Here is a 23,570-nt window from a genome sequence, read left to right on the forward strand (position 1 = left end):
TAAATGGTTTGCGAAAAAGTATTGCTTTTGCTTTTATATTATTAGCAACGGAAAGGCAAATGCTATAATACTTCCTCATTTACCGTCAACATTCAGCTAATATGCATCTAAATCGTTAAAACAAATTTCTGAATATCCAATAAACATTTAATTTCACAATCCTTTCAGATTCAATCGAATCCAGCCGTGAGATCTTCTGAAATGCGCATTTGTAGCATTCATTAATGTGTTTGTGTGCGTGACTGTGGCTCCGTGAGAAGTGAATGCTGAAAGGAGAGTTCCGCTTCACTGGAGACGCAACAAACTTGAAATCCCTGATTTTAAAATAATGCTGCGCTATGTTCAGTTGACCACTATGTCATACACTGTAAAAAAAAATCAGGTCTCCAATTGAACATTTTCAAATGACGATCACATCTAAATTTTTCAGTTGGCTAAATTGAATGTCTGAGAATTGATGCAATTTAATTCTTAGAAATTCAGTTTGGCCAACTAAAAAATTTAGATGTGATCAGTCACTAGAACATTTTCAATAGGAGACCTGATTTTTTTTTTACAGTGTAGTAATGTCATTTACACAGTGCTGTATGTAAAATTAGTGCTACCATGTCTGTATTTGAAACAAATATGTTACCAGTGCACATACATTTACCAGATTATGGAGTGCCCTGTTAGCCTACAGTGTTTACTTCCTTTTTATTTATATATTTTTAAACAATTACTTTATTTGTGAAAAATACTGCAATACGATTTGAGAATCAAGAAGTTGCCAACTAAAGTATAAGCATGTTTATTTTAAAGATTTGTTTATCATGTTCATATTTCTAATTTATTAAATATGAATTAAAATAAATATAAATTAGGTATATTATATATGGGCTTTATTTCGGCATCGGCCATCAAAAAAACAATATCGGTCGACCACTAATTCTAATAAAAACATAACGGTTCATTATGTAAGGTCTTTATACACCACTGAAAACATAGTTATGTATATTATATTGTATTTCTGTCAAAATATCCTCATAAATACTACACACTGAACCTTTAAGTACGCTACTGTTCAAAATGTAGCGGTCTGTAAGGTTTTTTATTAACATTTTTTGGAAATAAGTCTCATCAAGGCTGCATTTATTTAATCAAAAATACAGTAAAACAGTGAAATATTATTATGATTTTTTTCTTTTCTATTTTAATATATTTTGAAATGTGAGGCAAAGCTGAATTTTCAGCATCATTACGCCAGTCTTTAATGTTACATGAGCTTTCTGAAATCATTATAATATGCTAATTTACTGCTCAAGAAAATATAGCTAATATTTTGTGGAAACCATGATAGGTTTTTTCAGGATTAGAAGATCCTGAATTTTCACCCAAAAATGAAAAATCTTTAATTATTTACTCACCCTCATGTCGTTCAAAACCCGTAAGACTTTCGTTCATCTCCAGAACCCAAATGAAGATCATTTTGATGAAATCTAAGCGATTTCTGTCCTACCATTGACAGCTACACAACTGACACTTTGATGCTTCAAAAAGTTCATAAAGAGATCGTAAAACTAATCCAAATGAATTGAGCATTTTAGTCCAAAATCTTCTGAAGAGACACGATCGCTTTATATGATGTACAGATTTAATTTAGGCTTTTCTTCACATATAAACATTCATCAACTCACTCATCAGTTGTGGTAAACTGAAGCTCAAGTATGTTCGCTTGACGTGTGAGAACCAATGAGATTCATTCTCGTGTTACGCAGCACGTTTGAGCTTCGGCAAGAACCAATGAGGTTTGTTCTCGCACGTCAAGCAGGTTTAGTTAACCCTTAATCGTCCCTTGGGGTCCAGCTGACCCCACTGGACTTTTCCTCCATTTTTTAAAAGTGTTCCCTTCATCTCAGGGCCATGAGACTCGGTGACTTTTCCTAAATAATCTATCTAAACATGCACAAAAAATCTGGGCTTGATTTGGTTGTTCTAAGGGTGTGTAAAAAAAAAGTTACCGTTTAAGTCCCTCGGGGTCAGATTGACCCCACATTGAAAATGAATGGGAAAGTGTAAAAAATGAAAAAATTTCACTTTTTTTGTCAAATTTTTTTTACTAAATCCAGTATAAATCTGAAAATTTCCACATTAATATCAAGGTCTGGTCCTAGAGCATAAACACAAAGTAGAACGAACTTTCTCTCTCATACACACACACGTACACACACACACAAACACACACATGTGTGTGACTGCAACAGAGAGTATTTTTATTGAAATTGGCAAATAAAATCAACAAAACTGGCATAAATCTGAAAGATTTTCATACATAAATGAAGTACTAATACTAGAGCACAAATGCAACATGGAACAAGCATGTTCACTCACACGCACACACACACAAACACAAACACAGGTGTCTGGAGCATTTTTTTGGATTTTGGCAATGAATGGGAAAATGTAAAAAATGCTTTTTTTTCGCTTTGTTTGTAAAAAAAATCAACTAAATCCAGTATAAATCTGAAAATGTCTACATTTATATCAAGATATGGTCCTAGAGCATAAACACAAAGTGGAACGAACTTTCTGTCTCATACACACACGCACACACACACACACACAAACACACACATGTGTGTGACTGCAACAGAGAGCATTTTTATAGAAACTGGCAAATAAAATCAACAAAACTGGCATAAATCTGAAAAAATTCCATACATAAATGAAGGACAAATACTAGAGCACAAATGCAACATGGAACAATCATGAGAAAGAGAGGGAAAAGGGCAAATAAAAGAAAGATGAAAGGCAGCTTAACTTTTGCATAACTTCCCTATGGACCTCTATTGGATAATGTGGTCATTGCACTCTCTTTCTCTTTAACTATAATTCCTAAAGTTTTTCCACAAACCTACAGATGGCGGTATTCTATCCCTAACACATAGAGCAATGTCCAAAAACTATTTATATTTATTTAAGATCATCATTCAAGTGATTTTTTCATAAAAAAATAATTTTTAATGAGCTAATTTATGACATAGTTAAGTATTTGTGCAGTAAATAGGTAAAAAACTACAAAATACCCACAAAAACACAGCATAAATGTATAGTTGAGAAGTAAATAAGAAAAATGATATATAGTTTTCCATGTAAAAAAATTATATTTCCTTATGCAATCACTCTGTAAAAGTTTGGGGTCTATCTGACCCCAAGGGACTCAAACGTAAACCCTACTTGAGGGACGATTAAGGGTTAAGCTTCTGTTTATATTTGCTGATCAATATTTGTGAATGAAAGCCTAAATTCAATCTGTTCATAAGGTGATCAGCTGATTGCGGGGGTCTTATGGCACTTTTTTTGGATGGTGTTTTGGATAGGGATGGGTCAACTTGTCATCCAGCAACCAACTTTTCGACCATCGTCCATTTCTATCCAAAACACCATGATGTTATTGTTTCTATTTTGTATGTTTTTTTCTTGTTAAATGGTTGTCAGATTATTTTCACATAACTCACTCTGTAGGGCGCTAATTCACACTATCCAATTATGAATCATCAAAAGAGGTTTAGCTGCTGCTGACTAATAAGCTACTGTTTTTTAAATGGTTTATCAAATTTTTCAAGAGAGGTGTGGCGGCTGTCTTGATAAATCTCTGCTGAATCTCAGTGTAACAAATCAAGAGTTCAGATTGAGCCAGAAACTTCCTGTTCTTCTACTCAGTGCAAATAACATTATTGCCACTCTTATGATTCTCTTATGACTCTATTTCAGAACCACCATTCTCGGTTTTAATATGGAGTGAGAAATTAACACCTCTGAAATGACTTTATTTAACTGTTGGCATCCTCAGGGATGGTTAGCACTTATTAACGTTAATCAGAAATGTTTCACATGGGTTGCTCTGGAATTTAATTTCCCTCCCAGCCTCTTCAGTTGCGTCAGAGCCGAGCGAAGCACCATCCAAACGGCAGCTGCTCGAGGGAGCCCTAACATTTATTAGTTGATCAGGCCTTCGAGAGTCGTGCTGTAGGATATCCTTTCACCCACAGCTTCAGTGCCGGCCAGTCGCTCGGGGGCTGAGGATGGTGGGGGACGGATGGAGCCATAAGGGCAGAGTGGCAGATGATGAACTCATGATGAAGGTTTCCCCGCTGAGGGGCAAGCTGCTATATCTCAGCAGAAACACACACACACACACACATACACATACACACACAGTATCTGACTTGTCATACATCACATTTTCCATCCACAAAGAAACTGTGGGCGGTCTGAAGACTGATTTGTAAAACATAAAAATGTCTTAATTTTTTTTTTAAAAAGTGTAAATGTGCTAAATGTTCAATATTTCTAAATGAAGGTATTTTTTTCTTTAGCTTTTTATAAAAAAAGGAAAAAGTAAAGTAAAAAGAAATATTGCAATTGAACAAAGCTCATTGTATGATTAGATAAAGAAATGTATACTAATTGAAGATAAGTTATATATATATATATATTTATAAATAATTTTATCATAAATCTTTTTGCTGTAACATTAATTTTTTAGCAAGCAAGGATTCGAAATAATATGAATTGTCTATTGTATAAATTGTCTTAGTATTCAACATTTCTAAATGTTTTTAGCTTCTTATAAATATAAAAAGGCCAAAAGAAACATTGTAATTTAACCAAGCTCTTTATATGATTAGAAAAATATTGTAATAATAATTGATGATAAATTATCATTTATTTAATTAATGATAAAATATGTTTGTCACATTTTAGCATTGACTAAGGATTAAGAATGATAGTAAAAAATAAAATATAATTTATATTCTTATAAATATAAGTATAATTTATAATATACACACAATATATAATACTTATAAATTATACTTATACATGTTTATGAGTATAATTTATAAATATATTCTATATTTATAATAGAATTTTCTTTAGGCTTTAATAAAAAGGTTGCAAAATAAACTGCAATTGAACTCTTTATATTATTACATAAAGAAATATAATCAATTATATTTAATGATAAAAAATAGTTGTCACAGTAATATTTCAGCTTTAACTAAGGATCTAAAAAATAGTAATAGTAATAAAGAATATCATTTAAGTATGCAGGTAAGATATTGCCCTTCACAAGTTCTCAGCTGGTCAAAATACCATCATACACTCTAAAAAATGCTGGGTTAAAAATAACCCAAGTTGGGTTGAAAATGGACTAACCCAATCGCTGGGTTAAAACAACCCAATTGCTAGGTAAGTCCATTTTCAACCCAACTTGGGTTATTTTTAACCCAGCATTTTTTAGAGTGTAGGCTATGCACATACAACAAGCGCATTTAGCCCAGCACAAAGCATTGTTTTGGATGTTTGGTAGTTCTGTTATAATAAAAGCCGACCAATTAGGTTGTGAAAATATCCCGCCTTGAGGGTTCGTTATCTTTAGGTTCAGTGTTAAGATGCCAATGTGAACGCGAAGCGGACCAAGCAGGACTAAATGTTTTGTTTTGGTCCAGACCAAACGAACCAAGCGTACCCAACAAAGTGTGAACACCTTTATATCCGGTTGTTATGTCTGACGTCACGCAGCAGCGCTTCCGGGTCCACGCTTTACCTCATACCACAAGAAAAACAACAAACGGTGCTAATATACACAAACACTATGTGGTGTAATACTACAAAATAATATATAACCTTTAACTCCATACCAAAATTCCAGATGGCCAGACAGTGATTCATCTTTTATAAATCGTTAAAATATTAATGTCTGCGACGCTGTGAGCACAGAGACTGTGGTGTAGACTGTAAGTATTTAAAAATGAATAAAATGAAAATAAAACTTGAAAAAAAAAGTTTTTAAAATGTTTGATGTTTAATATGAATAAATAGCAGTCATAAATGGCCGTCGATGGCATTCTCAAGTGAAACGAGTTGAGGCTTGGACCCAGAAACGGCGTTCCTTACGTCACGACTTAACAAGCGGATTGTCCTGTATATTCTTATATTTGAAATGCTGTGACGAAAATACCATGGTAATAATTTCATATGGTGTTAAGTGATTCTAGGATTGAGGTAGTAGCCTATACTTAGAATTACTTGAGAAAACAGCCATTAAGCCCCAAAGAAAGATATGAGATTGTTGAATCAACTCTGATTCTAGTCCTGATGCCTATGAAGGCTTTTTGAGGTCAGCGATGGTTTAATCATTAGTAATAATATGCTTGCAATTGTGTACCCTGAACCACCCTCTCTAGCTGAAGTGATTCTGAACACAGCGCCAAATCATGTTTTCTTATACTTGGCTCTCCCCGAGGCAGCTCTTTCCACTATGCAGTGTGAAAGTGGGGCAGGGACCAGACTAGGCAGCTGTGTACTAGAGGTTTGAAAGAAAAGTCTCTTGTGTATCCAAACAGATGTGGCTTGTTTGGCTGTGGATAGACAGTTTCAGTCCAGTGTTGCAAATTAAAGAGAACATCTAGATGCATGATTTCTGATGTGATTCTGGGCAGTTTAGACACTAATATAGTAGCCTAGCCATGTATTCTAATGGTGGATAAGGTGATAAACCTGTCAGATTTCGTATCTGCTCTTTTGAGTTTTACAAATGTTATATTAGAATAGAATATCAGAGTTAGTTTTATTGTTATTTCTACAAGAAATTTGATTTGTCGACAAAGGACAGACATTACAAGTTAGCATTAGCAGTAGCCTAACTGATATCAACAAAACAATTATTTTAGTATAATTTATATACCATTATAGTATTAATTTAATATATTGAATTCGTTTTTTTTATTCATTTAGTTTTCATTTTAGAAATTGTATGTTTGTCAATTTTATTATTATTATTTTTTAAATAATTTAATCTAGATTTTTCTGTTCTAGTATTTGTAATTTTAGTTGAATGACACTGTAAACCCGAATAAATTGGGCTAACTCAATTTTTTTTGAAGTAATCAGTAATTTTAAGTAAACAGAACTTGAAGTACTGAGTTAGCTAACTCATATATTTTGATAGCAATTAACATAAAATATTTAGTTAATACAAATATTTAGTAAACTTTTTTATTTTGAGTTCTTGCAAATCAAACTATTTATTTACTTCACTGTAAACCCTAATAAGTTGTCAGAACTCAAAAGAGTTGAATGAGAATTTTCTTTGAATGAGAATTTAAGTAAGATTTTTATTTTGTACTCATACATTTTCATTGTTCTTAACTTGAAATATTTGAGTACACTCAGGGCTCTATACGCTAACATTTTTCTTGAGGAGCACTTGTGCTCCTAATTTAAAAAAATTAGGAGCACAGTCAAAAATTTAGGAGCACTTTCTGATCAATAACACGCATTCCAATTATAACTTTCCTATTACAGGATGATCTTTGTCCCTTTAAATTAATGTCCAGGGGCATTTTTACCATTATAAGAGCAATGTTTTCTAATCTTATTAAATGTATGCATCATCATTTTTCAATTTCTTCAATTAAAATAGAAAAGTTGTTTTTAAAATGTTAATTTAAACAATAAATTCAGTTAGAGCAATAACTGTGCGTTCACACCGCCGCCGGCGAGAGCGTCAAAGTGGCCGGAAGTCATTCATTCTCAATGGGAGCCCGGCGGTGAGCTCCGGCGAGAGCGGCGCGGCGCGTCTTGGACGATTTGGGCGTCGAGGAGAGTTGAAATCAGGTCAACTTTATGGTAATGAGCTACGACGCGCTTCGGCGGCAACCAATGGGAATGTAGTAGTGCTCCGCTTGAGATGATTCTAGAGAACGCAGTGCTGTAAACTTTGGGTCCGACCACATTAGTTCCCAAGCAAAATAGAGGAGAGGTTGATCACTGCTGGTGCGGCGGGTTTGATAAGAAGATGCGCAACATTATTTCACCACACAAATGGCTTTTAATTGGTTTATTTCGTTAGCAAACATGTAACTATAATTGTTAAGTTCTTTCCATCGATCTGCTTTTTTTTAACTTTCACATTTAAATGATTTCATGAGGTTATATTATACGGTTATACCCTACTTGTGGTCAGTCAGCACAAACGCCGATCAACATGATTGTTTGCTTTGCAGCCCCTTTAAATGCCGTTTCAAAAAAGACCAAGCATTCGATCTACGTCAGAGCGGCAGCGCGTCCACGAATCTTCTACAGCGTCGATGGCAGGGCGGCCAGAGCGAAGTTTGACGCTCTCGCCGGCGGCGGTGTGAACGCACAGTAAGACACAACCAGACTGTTACCAATCTAATTAAATCAGCATCAAAAGATCAATCTTTGCACTGTAGAAGTGGCACAGCAGCTCTATCTGAAGTGCTGTTTAGACACATTTACATAGATTTAATGCTGCTCATGGGTAAATAATGTTGTATGAATGTTTTAAATATACGTTTTTGAATTTAGAAATAGGCTATGTACAAGTTAAACTTAAACTTAGTTAAAAGATTTATATTTTAAACAAAAAGTCCATGCAAAGTATAAATATGAAAATAAACTTACACTGTAAAAAATGTATAATCTTCCCAACTCAAAATTTTCTAGTGACTGGTCACATCTAAAGTTCCCTTTCGAAAGGGAACTCGCGCTGCGTCAGCTTGACGCTACGGGGAACGCCTCCAGCGTGACTGGTGCCTGAAATCACAATGAAAAAAACTTCAATCCTATTGACCGGCGACAGCCTATGATGTCATCAAGGTGCGACCAGGAAGTATATAAGGGCGCCTTGCCAGCATGACAGTATCTCTTCGTCTTCAGGGACTGTTTTGCCTGTCTTCACGTGAAACGTCTACAAGAAGGATAACAATGAAGTGTGCTGAGAACGCCACTTCTGCAGGTGTGTTTTGAATGTGTATCTTGCGCTTTGGATACACACACACTTTGCGTTTACTGTCTGGGAGAAGAGCATGCATGAGAGGTTTGCGAACCTCTTGTGAAAGTATTTGTGAGCGTTGTCCTCTGGAAACGCTCCGCTCTCGGTGGGACCTCTTCTCGAGGGGAGAGGTTTCAGCATCTGGGAAAGACCACGCTCAAGCTGAGGCTGAGCGGCGTCTGAAATGCGCTTCCCAGATGGATCTGGCTCGTCGCTTGGAGACAGTTATGGTTCTTGAGGACGATCCAGATCGCGAGAGGCTCGAGCAGAGGATGGGTGAGTCAGTTAAAGATGCTGAAGCTTTTCAAACCATCCTGTCCCATGTACGGGGAGTTGCTGGAAGTCATGGAACGCGCTGCGGGTAGACTGCAGCTGCCTTGCGGCGCGTGAGGAGAAAGGCTGAGCGTCCAAACAGTTCGGACGATCGGTTTCTCTCCGCCCATGACCTCCCAACTCCTGGGAGTCTTCCATTCTTTCCAGATCTCCATCAACAGATCTCGAGGGAATGGAAGAAACCATACTCAGCCCCGCATCTGTCGACATCGGCGAGCTAGATGTCGCTGATGTCGAGGGACTGCCTGGCTGGGTATATGTCGATGCCGCCCGTGGACGAGATGTTATGTTTATCTCGCCTCTGGGCGGCCGGCGACACTGTGGCTCCCACCCTGCCGGTCTAAACGCCTGAATGGCAGGGCGTACATGTCAGTGGGTCGCGCTGCAGCGGCTTTGCGGACCTGCTGAGGGACCTCGATCAGGGGGGACGGACCCCCTGAGGCGGTAGTCGAGTCGCGCCGGACCGCGGTTTTCGCTCTCCGGGCCACCGTACAAATAGCGCCGATGCGGCGAGGGTGGCCACGGAGAGACATCTGTGGTTAAACCGTTTGGACATCAGGGAGAAGGAAAAAATCCTTTCTCCCTGATGCCCCGGTTTCGCCATCTGAACTTTTCGGCACCTCCGTAGAGGCGGTGGTGGGAAAGTTCGGAGAGGCGAAGGCGCGCTCGGCGGCATTCAGGACATGCATTCCGCTGAGGTCCGGGACCGTGCCCAGGCAGTCGGGTGTCCCCGGCCCGTCCCAGTCTGAGGGCTGGAGACGGGAATAGCGAGCCAGCGTCGCCTCTCGTGCGCCCCGCCGCAGAGGACTGGGGGCGCAGGGGAGGCGGGACACCCGCGACAGGAAGAGGAAGGAAGCCGGGGCTGGTAACCGGAACCAGCGCAGGCAGCAGACTCCACCCCCCGAGGAGCGCGGAGATGAACGCTGCCTTTTTTCCCTTCCTCTGGTTTTCCCCCGGGCGCTTTTACATCAGGCCGGTGGCCTATGATGAGCAGAAAATGTAAGATTCTGCCGGCTCGCCTGGCTAGTTTGGTGAAAGCGCCCCCCTCAGGATGGCGGGCGGATACTAGCTCGATGGCTGGGTTGAAGCACCGCGAGGAGCGATTGGTAAGTCCCCCTCTATGAGGGCGAAACATTTTCAAAACTATGTTTTTCAGGACTTTTTGACCGTCGCTCCCCTGAGGGGTTGCTTGGGGAAATTTTGGATCATCGAGGGATTTCGCAGGGCCTGCAGCTCCCCGTGAGTAAGCTAAGAACGATCTTCTTTGCAACATTATGTGGTTGTCTGTGAATGCCTCACTTTTGCTAGTAGAGTCTTGCTGCCTCTCCGTGTTATTTTTCCCACTATGTGGGTGTTTAATTTGCGCTCTTGCCCAAGGGCTTGTAGTGTAGAGGGCTAGCTGTGTTTTCCTAGCGTAAAAGTGGGAAGTAGCTGAAGACCGGGTACGCGCTAATGCGCGAGCTGTAGTAAGATCTGCGCCCAGCTCTGCGGGGCTTTGGGAAAAGGGGTTTCGGGGCCTCAGTGTGTTATATTAGAGGTAATAATATTTCTTTCCCGAGCCCTGAGTAGATCTAGTGCGGTATGCCGCACCACTTGGCCTAGGCTTTGTCAAGGATGGGGGCGTTCCCTTTTAATGAAGGTTGTTCGCCCCTGGCCTGTCCTTTGATATGAGAACATGGCGTGGTTTATGCATCCTTGTTTCAGCCTCCTCTTGTTACAGAGTCGTCCGGCCAAGGCCCGCCCCCTTCTCTGCGTTCTGGGGTTACGAGTAACGCAGTCGGGGTGTTGCAGCAGACAGCGACTTTGCCAGTGGTCGTGGGGCGGAGTGAAGCGTCTTTCGCTGGTTTTGCGATCAGACTTTATCTGCCGTTTCCGCCTTTCAGAGCTTGGTGGCCGCCATCTTTTGGCGGCCCCCGGCCTCTTCCTGGAGGATGTTCGGCCGGTGGGTTCTATATTTTCTAAAAGAAAAGGTATTGTTTCACCCTTGCTCTATGTCTCTGCTCCACCTCCTTTAGGGCTCGGGTTGAACTGAACATCGGATAAACCTCTGTGAAGGTTCTGGTCGGATGCTCCCCTGAGGCCCGAGCATTACCAATGGCTGACGCCCTCGCACTTATGGTTGGCCGCTGCATGGAAAGTAAGACAGCCGCCCCGAGGCAGGTGACGTAAGTTGTACTCCCCTCGCTTTAGAGGGTCTTTGTTTAAGCACTTTCGCTGAGTACACTGCTGTTGGCAATGTGATTAGGTCCATGTTTGTAGGCGCTGCCCGAGAGACTGCGCCGTCCTAGGGGCCCTAGGACACGGCGATGCAAGTTGTCCCTAGCTGCCTCTGGGATGGAGCCAGCCCCAGGGCGTAGGAGCCAGCTGGTTGTTAGTAGCCAGCTTGGGCAGTCTGGGCAGTTGGACTTCAGAACAGGTAGTAGGCGTCAACTGGCCTCCCTGCAAGGAAGTCTCGACGCCGTGGCCCACGAGTGGGCCCTGGAGGTTTTTCTCCACTGGTGTTGACATCAGCAGTAACTTCGTCAGCTAGTCTCCTTGGGGATGAGTCCCCAGGTGTGATCTGGATTTCCAGGCTTTGTCAGCAGCAGACAGCTGCCGCCAGCCCAGGCGCAGCAGCCAGCCTTCTTTAAGGCCGCCCTGAGGGGTAGGCTCCCGGTTGGGTTACCTTCGCTCAGGTGGTAGGCCCGATTGGCCTCCCTGAGGGCCTGCTGTGGTCAGCAGGCGCTGCCTGGTCTTCCCCGAGGGGGCACTACTGGCATTAAGTCCCTCGACGGCTGGTACAAACTGCTAGTAGGCACTGGATGGCTAGCACGAGTGCTAGTAGGTAGTAGGCCACAACTGGCCTCCCTGAGTGCAGCCGCTGAGGCGGTGACCATGGAGTGCTATGAGTAGCACATTCTGGCTATGGGCGGCATGTTCTGTCATCAGGTGGAGGCCCCTCTCGGCCTCCCTGAGGAACGAGTTCCCTGGGTGGGAACGCACAACTGGCTTTACGCTGACAGCTAGTGGTCACCCGCTATCAGGCGCCGGTCTCTGGCCGTTCGCGAGACCTGGAGGCGGTGCTCTTACCCTAGCACGACGAGACGTTACTGCTGCTATGCGGTCCCCACGGGAGGGGTCTTTCATAATTTGCCTACTGCATGGTTACCTACCAGGCAGGCTTATGAGCTCCTCTCGAATGAGGGTCTACTATGAGCTTACGGCCGCTTGGCGCTGGTTAAGGGTCGTAGGCCCTTCGGGGCCTCCCTGGCATAATCAGCCTGTAAGGCCTCTGGCCTCCTAAGCACGTTTTAAAGTAGGTGCTTGGTAGATCCGAGGATCGAGCGGCTAAACTCCCCTCGCTAGCAAGGGTTATATAGCACTTCGCTGAGAGCTGCTCTCCGGGATAACCCGTCTCTGAGATCTGGCTAGTGGATGTCACTGCCTTTTTTGCAGCACCCTAGCGGGATGCCTCTTCGGAGGCGAGTACCAGAGGCTCTGTACTGTACAGACAGGGTTGACCGTATTACGTGTCCCACATTAGTCTGGGTCACCTGGTCAGGTCTCCCTGGTGGCATTCGGTGAGAACCTCCCGAATAGTGACTGGCATAGGGTTCCCTCGTAGTTCCCTTGCCACGTTCCCTTAAAGGAACCCCTTCTAAGTCGAATGGGCTGGTTCCAGGCCTTCGAGCAGGGCCTGGGAAGGACCTCATGTGTGTGAAGGTTCCTTCTTGGGCGATAGCTTGGGCTATGACCGTAGGGAGCGCTGTCACTGACAGCCTAATGTGACCAGAAGGGGAGTGGTTCAGGCATCTCAGTAGAATTTGCTTGTCTTGACAGTTGTCACTGCCAGTGGGCATGCACTCCCGTCGGCATGGCGGCGTTGGTATATCGTTCCCCGTAGCGTCAAGCTGACGCAGCGCGAGTTCCCTTTCGAAAGGGAACGTCTCAGGTTACGAATGTAACCATTGTTCCCTGAGAACAGGGAACGAGACGCTGCGTCGCTGTGCCATGCCGCAGGGCCTACCTGCTGAAAACAGTCCCTTCAGACGATTTGATACTGTCATGCTGGCAAGGCGCCCTTATATACTTCCTGGTCGCACCTTGATGACATCATAGGCTGTCGCCGGTCAATAGGATTGAAGTTTTTTTCATTGTGATTTCAGGCACCAGTCACGCTGGAGGCGTTCCCCGTAGCGTCAAGCTGACGCAGCGTCTCGTTCCCTGTTCTCAGGGAACAATGGTTACATTCGTAACCTGAGACGTTTTCAATTGGCCCAAGTGAAATTCTGTAAATGTAATTATATCAATTGTGGCAACAGCCTGTTAACATGGGCTCAATTAGAAATAATATGTTGAGCCAATGGAAAAAATGTATAATCTTCCCAACTCAAAATTTTCTAGTGACTGGTCACATCTAAAATTTTCAATTGGCCAAATTAAATTTCTGTGAATTGAATTGTATCCATTGTGGCAACAGTCTGTTAACATGGGCTCAATTAGAAATTATATGTTGAGCCAATGGAAAAATGTAATTTACCAACACTGTAAAAAATGTCAGACCTCTCCAATTAAAAATGTTCTAGTGACCGATCACATCTAAATTTTTCAATTTGGCCAACTAAAAAATTTAGATGTGATCAGTCACTAGAAAATTTTGAATTGGAGAAATGTTTTACAGTGAATCTGTGTGGTTGGTCCAATTAAATATTTTAAATTGTAGTAACAATTATTTATTTCTCACTGTCCCAAAAGACAAAAATGACTAAAAACATAAATATATTAAGCAAAATACAGAAACAGACAACAGGGTTGACATTTTATCACATTACTTTATTAACAAGTAAATTCCAACACAGGATATTTGGGTGAAAATACCTTATTTTCAATAAGGAAAACTCTGAATACATTCAAGAAGTCTTCTGCATAAAGGGATGTCTTAAAGTAGTGAAGAAAGCACGGCACTGCAAGCTAAAAACCTGCAAATAAAAATAAAAACTAACATTAATGACAAAGCTCCCCTGCATCACATCTGGCAAGAGACAGAACAGAAGTTTCTTCATTATATAATGAGGATGAGACGAATGAATGGACATAAGAAAATCACGAGCTTGACGTGTTTGATATTAAAAGGCAATAACTTAAGCCCTGAAAGAGGCAGACGCCAAACGCACCGTGTTCAACAGTCGCATGCCGCACATATCACACAAATAACTTAATTTCCTTATTACCTATTGTTTTAGACATATAAGACATGAGGAAAATAAAACTATTGTCTACAGGCTACCTTTAGATAATTATGTGGTAAAGGAGAACACACTCATGAAAACAATGAATGCATGAACTCGAGATTCTACAAAATGTCTTTTAAACTTCATACCCGGTCATAAAGCAAAACTCTGGAGAATAATTTCAGTGCTAAATACTCACCAACGTCTTTGTGAGATGAATATCTCTCTATTCTCTTGGGAATGTCTGTTTCGGTCTTCAGCACCTGCTGGTTCGGCTCCGCTCCCGCTGCCGCTCCCGCGTCTCCGCATTTGAAATCTCCACACAAACGTTTTTTTTCAAGCGCATTTTGCGCATGCGTATACCTTTTTTCGGACGGAGGACTTGTTCAGCCAACATGGATTTTTCACTTCGACTTCATAGATTGACTGAGCACAATTAAATATGTTCAGTGAATATACAATTTTAATTTTGAGTGAAGACCTTAAGCTATGATTACTACAATGCATATTTTTGCATGGCGATAATTATTTGGAAGTCATTTATTGGGCCAATATGTAATGATCAATTTACACAATTTTTCCCCCCAATTGTTTTTTACAGTGTAGTTATAAGATTTATATTTTAAATAAAAAGTCCATGCAAAGTATAAATATGAATATAAACTTAGTTATAAGATTTATATTTTAAATAAAAAGTCCATGCAAAGTATAAATATGAAAATAAAACAGCCAGTAGGTGGCGTCAAGTCTATGTAGTCGGAGTCATTTATTCAATCGTTCAAACGCAGATTCATTCGATCGAACCGCTTGGAGATGCGCAACAGTTCTGGTGTAGTTTTGATTTTCACGAAATAAACAGTATTGTGGCTAAAACGTTGTTAATTAATATCAACTTGTCTATTGGACTTTTTTTTTACAAGATCAGTATCACATTTGCAATCATGCCAATACTCGGAGCAATAGCTGTCCGTAACTTTAGGCGCTCTGGCTGCAGGCGTCTCGCGGAAGAACATTGCAGCCGGAGCTACTTCTCTCTGTTTATGTCTATGGCGAGTCCCGCAGAGACTGTGTTTCTCCGCAGCGCTGCGACCCGAACTGGAATTGAATAGTCAGAATATAAACACTTATTATATGTGTACCATAGTGATTCAGGGTAAGATAAAAACACGGTTTGGAAAATGGATTCATGATGTACTCACTCATATGCATCTAGTCATTTTTAAACACAATAAATGTTATGGACTGCAGCAGATAAAGATTAGGCTAAATCAAGAACTCATACAGGAGCGTTTTTAAATTATTTTTTATTAATTCATTTTTGGTGGCATTTTTGCCCCAAGCCCCTGTTAATTTCCGACCTTGTTTATGATAATCCAAATGTGGTATTTCTAGTTAATTTTGGCTGCAAAGAAACATCAGCGCGAGGCGTCTGGTAAGTGCATGGCCGCGTCACACCCGTTTCACCCATAGACCGTGGTTTCAATCTGTGAAGTGTAGTCCGTCGCACACGTTTTTTGCACGTGCTCTGCTGACAGAAGGCATGAAAAGCAGTTGATTGCAGCACGAAACGTAACAGTTGCTCAGTCAGTCAGTGTTTGTAGTTTTTATTCCGATTGTATTATACATCTATTCATGGGAATCGATCGGGTCACTCGTACCGGTGCGCCTAAATATTTTTTCGCAGTCGCACACAGTAATTTTCAGGCGCAAATGCGCCCAAAATGGTCGCTATGTAGAGCCCTGACACTAATTTGTGCATTTAACTTAAAGTGATCAGTTTATCTCAACATAAATATTTTGCTAGCTATTACAAACTAATTCAGACAATGCTAACTTGCTGATTTGCTCACATGTTAACAATAGCACTGCCGCTAAAAACAAATAAAAATAATACTCTAAAACTAGTTGACTTCACTAAATGACTAGTCAGATGCTGGACAAGTTGTTGACTAGTCAACTATCAGGACCCATTACTTGCATCAGGTATTGTGATACAACAGCTAGTGTTTAAATGCAGAAGTCCAACTTTAGGTTGCGTCTTTTATACTGTGAAATAACTTGTCTTGTATCATTTACCTTTAACCAAATAAATCCCATTGTACTGTTCTCAGATCTGTATGAAGGTCCCTTCTGTTATTTATTTATTTATTTCATTTTTTTTTAAAGGGACATGCTAATCTCTGACTTGGATTTGACCATGACGTACACTGAGGTGTGCGAGGAGGTGAGAAAGATGTGTGGTGTCCGCAGAGAGATGCCAATAACACTCAAGTGGATTGACGATGAAGGTATGTATAACCTTTGAACTTTGGCCTAAGTGACATCAGCAGAAAAAGGAAAGTTGTTTCAGAAATAGAGCAAGTTAGTATATTTTGATTAAAGAAGAAAAACTATTTCTTTGTTTGGAATAACATACCAATTGATCATTCACAATAAAACCAGGAAAAAAAAATCATCATTATTTCATGTTGACTTTAAGCCCTGGGGTTGTGCCTATAATAAGTGTAAGTATGTAAGTCGCTTTGGATATAAACATCAGCTAAATCAGGTGTTTTCAAATGTTTTTATGTCAGGGGTCCCTAAATATGATAATTCCCCATTAATATTGATATTTATATTATTTTACATTTATGCAAAGATATTTCATAAATATAAATATGATTTATATTTTACATTTTAAAGAATTTTCTCTGAATCTGGGTGTCCTCAGCCCAGTCTTGTTATTAACTAAAACTAAAACCATTACAATTATTTTTCAATTAAAATAAATAAGAAATAAAATTAATTTAAATAAATAAATATTACATGAAAAAACTTAAACTTAAAAAAACGTATAGCAAGCATATAAATGAAATTAAATAAGTTTAAGAGGTACAAAAATATCTAAAACTGAACTAAATTTTATAATACAATTATTTTGAAAAAAAAAGTTTTTACTAAAACTTAAGCTAAAATGAAAATGAAAACTGAAAATATAAGCTATATTATATAGAAGTATATAAATATATAATATATCAACTATATAAATGTTGAGTATATTTGTAAAAAAACAAATGTTTAGAGATAAAAACTTTTAAAGATTTACTTTAAAGCCGCACTAGGTAACTTTTGCTCTCGGGCTCCCCCTACAGTTGTGAAACAGTATTGTCCTCTACTACTGTCGTAAACGGTCACTCTACATCAGGGGATGCATCGCACGTGCATTTGTTGACATGACAACTATGATAGCCCTGAACTCTGCAGGAGTTCACATGTCTATGGAGTTCACATGCGTGTTCTGCTTGCGTCGCGTGTGAAATGTCTTCATCCCAGGTACAGTGGCATATGTTTCAGCATGTCATATGAATACAATTTCATGGGTTTTATTTTTTTCAAACGCCAAATGATCGCGATGCTCACGTTTACAAGCCAGCGTCATTATAGTAGCCTAGTCTATTGGTTCCCGTTTTACAGAATCTATATGATACTTCAATTCAATGTTTGAGTGGTAGGTAATAACCATATATCGTCAATATTATAATATCAAGCTACCATAGATGAATCTGCAAATTCGAAAAATCGATTTGCATTAAAGCTTGAGGAAAGACAAATAAACCAATATCACAGACATGTTAGGTATCCTAAAATATGATTTTGTATGTATTACGTATTTACTTGCAAGAATGTAGCCCCTCCTCCTTCAGCTCATGCCAACGAGCAAACGCTGCCCAATGTTGATCCTCGTCCTGCCTTTAATCCGATCACTTTCTCGCTTTCTCTTTTTGCTTTCCTCAGACAAAACCTTTGCATTCTTATTTTTCTGTGCTGCTTCGGCCATGACTATAACATTCGGCAAACAAATGATTTGCGAGCGATTTTTTTTCACGCACGTCCGAATTTAAGGAAGTGGGGATGGTGGTGGAAGTGACGTATATGCCGTAAAGCAGTCTAATTTTGTAGTTCTTTTTGTTCTCGGGTTACTACCCGAAACCCGAAGTTTAAAAGTACGATTAAAAACGATACAGACCCCGTCATGCTATGGCAGACGTGTCATTCAACCTATTGTAAGTCGATGTATCATCACAAGAGTTTTGAAAATATATTATGAAGGTTGAAAAGTTACCTAGTGCTGCTTTAACAAAAGCAAAATATCACCTATTGTCCCATGATATTTTAGATTGTTTGTTTACATTTTCCTTCTTGTCATGTTTTTAAGGGGACCCGTGTACCATCTCATCCCAGATGGAGTTAGAGGAAGCATTCCGGATCTACAACCGGAACCGGTGCTCAGGACTCCTTTTGCATGGTACTCATTCACTCAAAACGCCTGCAATTAATCTATTTTCCCCTTGTTGTTTTACAATTTTTCAATTACTTCAGTAGTAGAATTACTCTTTCTGCGTTCATCTATTTATAAATAGCTTAATGCAGTTTCAAACCACACAGAGGAAATCCGCCAAACCACTCAAAGTATCGTGTACACTGAACAGCTAAAGCACTTGATAAAAGTTTATTTGCTTTAGAAAACTGCGTATTTGCAATTTGGCGTATTTGCTGACCCCACATCTATAAATGGATAAAACCACTGGACTGAGTCACACTCATTTCTCTCTGTCTTTCTTTCTCTATCTAGTATTCCCAAGCATTCCTGAAAAACCTGGTATGCCGTGCCCAGGAGAGGACAGTGAGTAAAAAGTCTTCCCGCCACTTTCAGCCTTTTTCATGTGCTCTTCAGTGCTTATCAGGTTTAAAGAGGTCATTCTGTCAGTTACAGTCACTCAATGCAGGAAACAGACTTAAAATTATCTCTTTCAAGTCTGGCCTAGGAATAGTTTCAGTCTGTGCATTTCTTCTTTTCCCCTTTGCTTTGTTTAACCGCTCACTGAACACATTGATGGTATGACAGAATAGTTCATCTGAATAATTTACTCTCTCTCATGTCATTCCAAATCCATATGGCTTTTTTTTCTTACATGGAACACAAAAGAGAATTAGAAATTTTTCTTGTCACTCTATATGTCTATGTAATCAAGCTCCAAAATCAAAAGGGCTTGACATTAACACCCGGGTTGAATTTTATATATAATATATAAATGTTTCAATAGATACACAGTACCAGCTGCGCTTTCTCTCTCTCTCATCTCTCTGACAGCGATTTGACACACACACCCACCTCCCCTCACTGAATTTCGGAGTGGGATTGCTCATTAATTTTAATCAATCCTGCAGATTCCAGATCCCAAAGGGCGCGCATATAAAGCTGCCTCTCAGTACTAAATTCAGTTTGTACTTAAACAGTCAAATACACACAAAATAATACCAAAATGCCGGTCTTGGCGAGTATTCTCGTGAACACATTCAGTTATGTTTTAAGTGTACGTAAACAGTTGAGAAAGAAAGCACATGTGTAACAGGATAATGGATCAGTGCGTCAGGTCTTAAAATGACGGCAGCCTAATATACCCGATACATACCAGATAATATTAAAAATATCTATATGGCAACTTTTCCCCATGGTATTGATGTGAGAATTGTGTCTAGTGAAAATGCTGTAGGGTATAACTTTGGAAAACTTTGGAAACCCACTAGCCACAGTGGCTGGTGAGCAAAAAAGTTAGGGTAGTAGTTCACTTCAGAATGAAAATTTCCTGATAATTTACTCAACCCCCACGTCATTCAAGATGTTCCTGTCTTTCTTTCTTTAGTCGAAAAGAATTAAGGTTTTTGAGGAAAGCATTCCAGGATTTCCATACAGTGTACTTCAATGGGGTACAATGGTTTGAAGGTCCAAATTGAAATAAGACCCTTATTCCTCAGCTGGGATCGTGTAGAGCACTTTGAAGCTGCATTAAAACTGCAATTTGGACCTTCAAACCATTGTACCCCATTGAAGTCCACTATAGGGAGAAAAATCCTGGAATGTCTTCCTCAGAATCCTTAATTTCTTTCGACTGAAGAGAGAAAGACATGAGCATCTTGAATGACGTGGGGGTGAGTAAATTATCAGGAAATTTTAATTCTGAAGTGAACTACTCCTTTAATGTCAAGGGATGAGTCATTAAGATGAGATTCCTGAAGAAATCATTCAGGTTTGTTTTGGGATCTGGATCAAAAGATTCATTGAAAAGATCTCACCCATAAGAATAATACATTTGTGAATCGTAAATTGCTACTACTGTCAGAAGCAGGCCAAGGAGCAAAGGCTGTCATGATGTTCAGTGAACTTAAATCTTGCTTTATTCATCCCACAAAGCTAAATGGCTTCAGAAAACACAAGTTGTGTTGACTACTTCTATGATACTTTTGTGGTGATTTTTGTCATATTAGTGCTTGATTATATGGAAAAGAGCTAATTTTTCAAAATGTCTCCTATCGATTCAAGACTTTTTATTTGTCTAATATACAGTTATATACAGGAAACAATTTACTACTACTACTTAGACTGTGCATTGAATATAAATAAATATGAATAAAAATGTTATATATGTAAAAATGGTAAAGAAGAAAGCGTTTTTTTTTACAAATTTCAATCAATTTTAAGATTTACACATTTCAATTAATAGTAAAATTCCATAAAATTGAATTGAATAATTCTTACATGTTTTAATTGAATAACTGATTAAGGATTGTTCATTTATAATATGTAAGGATTATTCAATTCAATTTGTTAGAATTTTTCTATTAAAGGTGCACTGTGTAAATTTTAGCGGCATCTAGCGGTGAGGTTGCGAATTGCAACGGCCCACCGCTCACCCCTCCCTTTCACAGCACATAGAGAATATACGGTGACCGACAGTAGAGAGACAGTAGAGAGTTAATAGAGCTTCTGTAGAAACATGTCGGCGCATAATGGTGACTTCACTTCACCCGCGGCGTATGTAGATAGAAATGGCTCATTCTAAGGTAATAAAAACATAACAGTACTTTATGTAAGGTCTTTATACACCACTGAAAACATAGTTATGTATATTATATTGCATTTCTGTCAGTAGATCCTCATAAATATTACACACTGCACCTTTAATTGAAATGCGTAAATCTTAAAAATGTTAACGTATTTTTTTGAGTGTAAGAAAAATAATGAAAAGATAAATACTAATAATAACAAACAGCAATAAGGGAATGAGTAGTCAAATATACAGAGATATGAAATAATAGAGAAAACACAGAAAAAAGTTATACACATTTGGAATGACATGACGAAGAGTAAATAAGAGTACATTTTAGGTGAACTAATCCTTTAAGGTCTTGTAAAAGGGTAATAGATTCCGTTATAGTGTCTTTACGGTAAGATTTTATGGTGGAAAAATGGAATCTCTCAGTGGGGCCGTGTACCACATTGGTAACTGCACAGTAATCCTGTGTTAATGTGCACGTTAACTGCCCTGAAGGCCAGACGGGGCTGAACTGCTGAATCAGTGCCTTGTACAGAGAACGGCTGCCTTTTTCTGAAAGCATTATGAATTCACCAGCATCCTTGCCGTCCGTGCTCTTTGTGTGTATGAGAGAATTGTGTGCTGCCCTGTCAAAGAGGTAGTGCTAAGTTTTATTAAAGGTTCCCTGGTGCATCTTGCATGTTCCTATAAGGAATGCTCCTAATATGCATTATGAGTGTGTGTGTTTTGGAGCTTCTTTTGCTTTGCATTGCATATACAGATGAAAGTGCCTTGTGTTTCTGTTCTTTGTCTGAACGATGTCTTCAGTTCACTGTGGACGTGATCTTGCTTTGTACATGAGAGGTGTTTGTCTGACCCCCTGTGATTGCCATTCTGTCGGTACATAATGACTTGTGACAGGCTGTTAACTTCTGTCTGTGTTCGTTTTTGTTCTGACCCAGTTTTTTCTCCTTGTCAGCAATTTGTGCTGTATTTGTGTCAGGTGTTTTCTCTGAGGAGGTAAGAGAAGCAGTGCTTCCTTGTAAAAAATGGATGTGAAAATAATTTACAGTATAAATAAAACAAATATTTTGAGTTCAAATATAGTTTAGCTTACTAATTGTTTATATTGAAGATTAGATTGTTTCGAAATCTTGTTTTGGCTTAGTGCGATTATGAAATCTCCAAGGCTGTGATGTAATTAAAGTCACCTTGAAATCAAAACTCACATATCACTCATATCACAAGCAAACCACAACGATCAAACGATCCAGTTAATTCCTGTTCGAGATGCCGTTTCACTCGGATATACATCAAAATAGGGAAGAAGAGACGCAACTTCTGTTTCATGCCAACTTTGTATAAATGCACACGTTTTAGACTGAAGTGCAGTTTTCAGTGTCATGGAACGGTTCGGTTCATAGTAAATGCTGCTCCATATTAAAGGGATAGTTCACCCCAAAATTAAAATGATCCCACCATCTTAGGTGTATACCTATCTAGCTCCGACAGTGGACAGCCTTCCGTTTTCAACTTTCGAAGAAAGTGTAACGCCTCTCGCAGTTCAAAATGCTTACGCTACGTCCGACGTTATCGTTACACCAGTTGCAGTTTTTCGGTTGAATACGGAAGGCTGTCCGCCGGAAGCTAGGTATTTTACTTTATAATATGTTAAATATATTTGTGGTTAAAAAGTATATACATTTAAATTTTTTTGGTTTAAAATGACCGATCATTTCGCTAGATAAGACCCTTATTCCTCAGCTGGGATCGTGTAGAGCACTTCGAAGCTGCATTGAAACTGCAATTTGGACCTTCAAACCATTGTACCCCATTGAAGTCCACTATAGGGAGAAAAATCCTGGAATATTTTCCTCAGAATCCTATAATATGTTAAATATAGATATTAGGGATGCCACAATTCTCAATATAATATTGAACCGTTCGGTACGGCCTTCACGGTTCAATACGCACATGTGAATTGCGGTTTTTCGGTTTTGCATTTAATTAAGTATTTTTCTACAAATTTTATAATTTGCCTCCATCCCAATATACTGAACAATGCGACATACATGCACATCACACGTTAGGGTAGAGTTATACTCACGGAACACTCTAGTTATTCACAATCACGGAATTTCATTATTTGCATGCGTTTTAAAGCCTTGCCGGCGTGTGCGCGGTTTAAACATGAGCGCGCGCACTAAACGCTTGTCAAACACGTGATTACTGGACTAAGTCGTCTTACTGCGCTAATACTGTCAAATACACACAAGGTTTACATAAACACAGTCGGTTATGTCTAAAGTGAAAGTAAAATTGGCGCGTCTG

General features: G+C 39.5%; 1 protein-coding gene across 1 annotated transcript in view; it reads left to right on the forward strand.

Moving 5' to 3' along the window:
• Positions 1–23,570, forward strand: part of prkcz (protein kinase C, zeta) — a 185,946-nt gene that overhangs the window by 13,476 nt on the left and 148,900 nt on the right. The window contains exons 2-4 of the mRNA XM_079826712.1: positions 16,552–16,673; positions 18,581–18,670; positions 18,998–19,048. Coding sequence (XP_079682838.1) covers positions 16,552–16,673; positions 18,581–18,670; positions 18,998–19,048 — 263 coding nt within the window. The remainder of the gene's footprint in view (positions 1–16,551; positions 16,674–18,580; positions 18,671–18,997; positions 19,049–23,570) is intronic.

The sequence above is a fragment of the Gobio gobio genome (genome assembly GCF_949357685.1).
Source record: "Gobio gobio genome assembly, chromosome: 10".
Taxonomy (NCBI): domain Eukaryota; kingdom Metazoa; phylum Chordata; class Actinopteri; order Cypriniformes; family Gobionidae; genus Gobio; species Gobio gobio.